At 45.4% G+C, this 7,165-nt stretch overlaps 1 protein-coding gene across 3 annotated transcripts in view; it reads right to left on the minus strand.

Moving 5' to 3' along the window:
• STAMBPL1 (STAM binding protein like 1) overlaps positions 1-7,165 on the minus strand; it is a 46,767-nt gene that overhangs the window by 18,728 nt on the left and 20,874 nt on the right. For all 3 annotated transcript variants that reach the window (XR_004679875.1, XR_004679876.1, XM_035008557.1), the window contains exon 2: positions 3,295-3,377. Coding sequence is in view for 1 of the 3 variants with exons in the window: in XM_035008557.1 (XP_034864448.1) it covers positions 3,295-3,324 (30 nt within the window). In the remaining 2 variants the exon portion in view is untranslated. The remainder of the gene's footprint in view (positions 1-3,294; positions 3,378-7,165) is intronic.

Raw genomic sequence — 7,165 nt, forward strand, 5'->3', positions numbered from 1 at the left:
AGCAAATGATCCTGGCTCTGTTTTCAAAAATGTTTTCAAAACAAGCAGGTGACTTTGGCGCTCAGACCATGGTTTGCTGACCCCAGCTTCAGACCACTGCTTCTCCAAGTACGGTCCATGCTCCAGCAGTATCAGCATCAACTGGGAGTTTCTTAAAAGTACAAATTCCCAGGCGCCTGGGTGGCTCAGTCGGTTAAGCGTCTGCCTCTGGCTCAGGTCATGGTCCCAGAGTCCTGGGATTGAGCCCTGCATCAGGCTCCCTGCTCAGCGGGGAGCCTGCTTTTCCCTCTGCCATTCCCCCTGCTTGTGTTCTCTCTCTCACTGTGTCTCTCTCTGTCAAATAAATAAATAAAATCTTTAAAAAAAAAAGTTAAAAAAAAAAGTACAAATTCTCAACAGGCATCCCCTGGCATCTACAGATTGGAGGCAGGCTTGAAGAACCCATGTTTCAACTGGTGTTCCCAGAGGCATTGATGCATGCTGCAGTTTGAGAAACGCTGCTTTAGACACCTCTAGCAACCTTTGATCAACAGAAATGGAATTAGCCCAGAGCAAATTTAGCTCCCCGAGTCGGCCTCTGTCAGTCAAGGGCAGCGCATTTGATTAAAAGGTCTGTAGGAAGTTAAAGAAGAAATCCACAGGTGGAATGGTTTTAGTCTGGCCATGAATGACGGATCCAAGCTGTCAGGGCAGGCTGCAATGAATCTTCCGATGCCCTGGGGGGTCCACTGTGGTGGCAATTTTGTAACAGATAGAACCCTAGAGACCTGGAATGATTCTTCTTTCTTTCTTTTTTTTTTTTTTTTTAAGATTTTATTTATTTGAGAGAGTGAGCACGAGCAGGAGGGAACAGCAGAGGGAGAGGGAGAAGCAGGCTTCCCGCGGAGCAGGGAGCCCGATGCGGGGCTCGATCCCAGGACCCTGAGATCACGACCTGAGCTGAAGGCAGACGTTTAACCCACTGAGCCACCCAGGCGCCCTGATTCTTGTTTCTAAAGGTGAAATTTATAACCAACCAGAGAGGCATAAACCTGTTCTCCTCCCCGTTTCCTTCTCCCAAGAGGAGGCTCTCAGGGCCTGGGCTTCCTGGTGCTGAAGTCTCCAGCGATCCTTCCTGAGATTGGGTGGCCAGTTCAATTTAGAGCGGAAGGGATAAGGAGACTTACTAGTCTCCCAGAATCTGTCTCCAGGGCCAAGTGATAAAGAATAAAGCGTACACTGGATTTTTGACCTTGGCATCTTCAGTCAATTACCTTTGGTCCAGAATTCTGAGAACAGAGAGGTGTGACTGAACATAACCCCCAGCCCTGCCTCAGTGACCTCACCTTACATGAAGGCACACTTCCTTCTAGCCAAACCCTGTCTTGCTCCTCCTCTCGTTTTCAAAAAGACTTTCTAATTTCTGAGAAGCCGCCAGAGGCTTCCCCTCCTCAGAAGCAGGAATCGAAGCTTGTGACGTCTGAGCCTCAGGCCTGAGTGTGTGCCTTGTCTGAGCCGCAGCCCGCCCTTCCCTCACCCAGAGCGCCCAGCAGCCCTTAAGGAAAATGCTGCTATTCGACCACAGGTGAAGGCGTCAACGACATCAGAAAATGATCGGGAAAAAAAACTATGGAAATTAGCACATTTTTCCAAAGGGGGTTTCCAGGATCCTGAACGTGCAAAAGTAATTTGCCCACTTTTTATTACTGTACAGTCCGCACTGAATTACAATTATTTGTGTGCAGTGTCCATCCATCCCTGTTTCCTAGGATGTAGCATGTTCCTTGCAGCACAGACGATAATCAAAACATGTACCAAATAAAAGAGGAAGAGAGAAACAGGTGCAATGTGATTGTAACTGGATTATCTTTTTACCAGGAAGTAAAAGTAAGATTTGTTTTTGCTCTCCTGAATGGTCCTATCCTTCCCAAATTAGCAAAAGTGATTTCAGAAGTAAACGGGGAAAGAGCCTCAGGTCTTCATCAATCTCTAATGTTGGGTTTGTGATACCTTACAAAATACAAAATCTCCAGATGAAAAAGCCTTAGTGTTCATTTTACAGTGACATGTCCACTAACATTTTAATCATTGCTACCTAATGTTCTAGAAAACACCTAAGACGTGCCAAAAGGATGATCCCTTCCTCTGCAGGTAGGAAAGGGGGCTGCCTTTACTCCCCCACAGTGCCCCGACAGCATGGGGTCAGAAAGTGAAGAAGTTCCTACAGTTCTCTGCTCCTCCTCCCGTCAAAGCAACTGAGCATCTGTGAAGGACATTCCTGGCAAGGAGGATGGGGGTCACAACCTATTTCAGAGCAAGAACCAGGCCCTCCATTTCTTTGTGTTTTTTTTTAAGATTTATATATTTATTTATTTGACGGAGAGAGAGAAAGAGCAGAAGGGGAGCAGCAGAGGGAGAAGCAGGCTTCTCGTTGAGCAGGGAGCCCAATGCGGGGCTCCATCCCAGGACCCTGGGATCAAGACCTGAGCCAAAGGTAGAGGCTCAACCGAATGAGCCACCCAGGCACCCCCTCCATTTCCTTGTGATCTGGGGCTAAAGCTTTGCGAGTGCAGGTATTCAGTATACTGCTGGTCGTCAGGAGAAGGCTAACAGTCGTGAGAGCTTCCTTTGATCAAGACTCCACGATTGGCTGGGAACATTAAAAATATTGTCCCCAACTGTCGTAATGTGCCAAGTACAAAAATGGGGCCATGGAGGTTATATAATGTGCCTACATTCTCACCCAGAGAATGATCTGGGACTCACAATATGTCCCTGTGATCCCAGGGCTCCTGTTATTTCGTCTCAGGCATGTTGTTCCTTCTAAGATGTACCTCGAGAAGGCACGGACCGTGTTGGGTTCTAAAGGGCAAAGGGAGAAGAACGAGAATTTCAAGTGTGGAGACCTTTACACCGGATCCCAAAGTAACATCTGCGTGTCATATATAGAACATCTCCCTCGGTCATTACCACACAAGGGAAGCTTCCAGTTTTTATCCGTGAAGAAGCTGAAGCACAAAGAGGTTGAAGTCCCTGCTTACAAAGTCAATTCTGAAGTTCCCCTCCCCCACACTCCTGGAATCTAACCAGAGAGATTAAAATTTCACGCTTTTGTGGACAAAATGAATTATTTTTAGCTCTAGCAAAGATGGCTTTATTAGTCACTTCCTCAAAGGAGAGGACCCCACAGATGGATGAGGAGCGACAAGTGCTCAACTTTGTGAAGTAACGGTGACTCATTTCACATGTGTTATGTTTTTGTTCTTCTTTCTGGGTTTTCAGGCCATATGTAGGGTATCAGTTGGTGCTACCTACCAGAGAATTCACAGTAAATGGCTGATCCATGTTGTCCTTTCCACAGAACGAAGGTGTTCACTGTTTCTTCTCAATCACTTCATCTGTTTCAAAGACAAAAAGCAGAGCTACGGTTATTTATCTAATTTTTTTTTTTTTTTTGAGAACGCAAGTCTCAAATCTCAAACCCCAGGGTTATTTCTGGCTCAGAATATAAACACATCGAAATGACTTATATAACCTGAGTTTTTAGAGAGACTTTGGAAATCTCTTCCTGAAAATACACAACGGCAGGTGGTTAAAAGCAGGCCTTAAGAGCAGACCTTTTAAAGCAGGGGTTTGACGAGAATACACTATTGCTTAGCGCCCAGTGTGTCTTCTGGGGGTTTTCTTACTCAGAACTCCATGCAAGGTTATAAAGTGGGTTTACTTTGTTCAAAGGGAGAAAGATCCTAACTGTGAAGAGCCTGGACACTGGGGCCATGGACTCCCACAGCTGGAGTCCGTCTGGGCCTAGGTTGAGATTTACTAGCTGTGGAAGGCAGAATTATAAGACAGCTCTCTGACTTCTTCCCCTCAGTATCCAGGGGTTTGTGTAACACCCACCCCCCAACTTTGAGTGTGGAGGAGACCTGTAACTGACTTCTAAACAACAGAGCACAGCAAAGGTGATGGACTACTCCCATGTTTACGTTATGTCACACAGCAGGGATGAAGAGATGTTGTAGACAGATTAAGCTGTCTAACCAGCTGGATTGAAGCAATCCAAAGAAAGATGATCCTGGGTGGGCCCGGCCTAATCAGGGGAGGCCTTTCAAAGACTGAGACAGTCTCCTGCTGGCCTTGAAGACTCAGCTGCCATAAATACCACAGCCATAGGGAAATGAATTCTGCCAGTAATCATGAGAGATTGGAAGAGCACCCCGAGCCTCAGATGAGACCCTTACCCTGGTCAGCACCTCCACTGCTGCCTTGTGAGATCCTGAGCAAGGGACAGTGGGGGAAATAATATGATCTATGTCATATTTTTGTGATAAGGATGAAATCAGTGAGCATATGAAGTGCTTGGAATAGTTGCTAGCACAGTCAAGATTATAGATGTGTCAGCTATTATTAGAATCTTTATTTTGCAGTTGTAGAAACTGAGGCTCAGGGTTACGTGAATGTGCTCAAGTTCAAATAGTCACTCCATGAATATTAATTAGTCTCCTCTCTTATGCTACTTCAGGTCAGGCTCTGCATTCACCACTTCCCACTTCTAAATTCATTTTGGCCTTTTACTCCACTAAATCATTTATGTGATGCTGGGCACATCTTCTCTTTAGTTCCTCATTTATGACAAGAGGAGCTTAACCTACATTCATTCACTCAGATCACAGCATTCTGTGATTCTAGAAATCTCACATGTAGATCATTCAACCCTTCCTGCTTTTTCTCTGGCCTGAATCCATGCCTGAGAAACCCTCCAAGGAAAGTCACGTGGCATGTGCTCATCTTTCCCCTTCATCCTCTCTAGTGATGCCTGGAATAAACAGGGAGATCTAAGCTTGCAGGCTGCAGAAATGGCTGGGAAAGAAATGACCTGGGGAGTGCCACAGTCACAGTGTAGCTTAAAACCCTAATTAATTCTGGTGTTCTGGTGTCACAGAGTGTAGGCAACTTCATTTGGGGAATTACCAGCCCTCAGTAAGAAGAAATAAACCAGGGAAAGAAAGGAAAGAAAAGAAAAGAAAAGAAGGAAGGAAGGGAGAGAGGAAAGGAAGGAAGGAGTGAAGGAAGGAAGGAAGAGAAAGAAAGAAAGACATTAAAACAGTTAAAGAGACAGAACAAAAAGGCTTATGGGGAATTTGGGGCTGGGTGGGGGGAAGGGAGGGAAGGGGACAACGAAACACTAGTTAGTCATTGACTAGGGTCTTGTGAAAGCCTAGAGTTATTTTGGGGGAGTTACTCAGATCCTTAAATGGAGACAAATAATTTTTAAAATTAAAAACATTGTAACAGCAGTTCTTAAATTTTACTGTATCTAAAAGTTATGCAAGCCTGAGGCTTATTTAAAATGCAGATTCCTAGAATCTGAATCCATCATTTGTCAGCCCACCAATCGGCACTGATGGTTAGGATGTGGCCCAGGTAAATCTGATACACGAAGTTTCCAAACAATACTTGCAGAGATGCTGTCTTTGGGAATGCATCAAGCAGGGTTCTTAGTTGCAAGCGAAGGCACTGACTCTTGAATTCATAGGATAGTAGAAAGATCACAGATTTCCAGGAGGGCCAGGGAAATGGGGCTTGGAGGCTACATATCCAGAACCCCCCCCCAAATCACTCGGCAGCACTGGTCTGATGGGGAGGGGGGCCCCCCCAGCTTCCGGCACCACCACCAGCGGCCATGTCTTGCTTGATGTCACCAGTTTCCAGTTCAAAGTATGGGACGGGGGTGCGTGGCTGGCAGAGCCTAGGTCACATGCCGGCAGCCTGGCACCGGAAAAATGCAAACCCCCAGCACCTGACACTTCCACAGGAGGTGGTGGGATGTGCCCAGTGAGAAAAGGTACCGGGTGGCCGGCCTGGGTGGCCAAAAACAATGATGAGCATGCACAAGACTCAAACAAACTTCTCTGTAATGAGCTTCTGAATGTACAAAATGTGTAATTCAATATATCTTGAATACCAGATTTTATTACTTTGCCATAGATGCAAACCCATCACTATTAATGCCCACACATAAATTTATTTATAATTCAGAAATAGAAACCAACTCCCCTCAAATCTAAGATGAAAGAAGTTTATAGATCGGTCGGTCAACTTATTTCTTTGGACCATTAACTACTCAATGGCAGTGGTCCTGTCTTAATTTGTTTTTTTAACCTCTAATCTTAGCATGTATCAGTTTCAACACCAACTATCACCCAAGTCAACATAACCAGTTATGTTCTCTTGACCAGTAGCTATCCAAGTGTGGTACAGGATCCCCAAGACCCCTTTAAGGGGTGTGCAAGGTCAATATTATTTTCATAATATCACTCAAACGTTATTTGCTCCTTTACTATCAATATGTCACAATTCTGCAGTGGAGACTTCTAGAGGGTCCAAGTTAACTGAATGCTTATCTGCATATTCCTGTCAATGTCCGTTTCAATTTTCAATATGGTAAATATAAATCCATATAGCCCACATAAGCAAAGTTTTTTAGTATCCTTAGTACTTTTTAAGAGTGCAAAGGGGTCCCAAGACCAAGACATTTGAAAAACACTGCTCTAGACCAACTACGCAAACAAACAAAACAAAACAAAATCTCGCCATGTGACTTCAATCTAAACACAAATAGTGTGGTCCAGAAGAAACTAAAAGAGAAAAAAATACATGTTGAGTATCACCTTCCGTTGGCGCTACTGGGGTCCTGCTAACATAATTTAAAAAGCTGAGGGCAGGTGCTCCTGGGTGGCTCAGTCGGTTAACTGTCTGACTGTTGATTTCGGCTCAGCTGGTGATCTCAGGGTTGTGAGATCTAGCCCCGCGTCAGGCTCCAGGCTCAGCCGGGAGTCTGCTGGAGATTCTCTCTCCCTCTCCCTCTGCCCCGCCCCCTTCTCTCTAAAAAAAAACCTAAATAAATAAATCTTTTTTTTTTAAAGATTTTATTTATTTATTTGAGAGAGAGAATGAGATAGAGAGAGAGCATGAGAGGGGGGAGGGTCAGAGGGAGAAGCAGGCTCCTTGCTGAGCAGGGAGCCCGATGCGGGACTCGATCCAGGGACTCCAGGATCATGACCTGAGCCGAAGGCAGACGCTTAACCATCTGAGCCACCCAGGCGCCCTAAATAAATAAATCTTAAAAACAAAACCAAACCGGGCGCCTGGGTGGCTCAGTTGGTTAAGCGACTGCCTTCGGCTC

Source organism: Mirounga leonina, unplaced genomic scaffold (assembly GCF_011800145.1).
Source record: "Mirounga leonina isolate KUSES-001 unplaced genomic scaffold, KU_Mleo_1.0 Mir_152, whole genome shotgun sequence".
NCBI lineage: Eukaryota > Metazoa > Chordata > Mammalia > Carnivora > Phocidae > Mirounga > Mirounga leonina.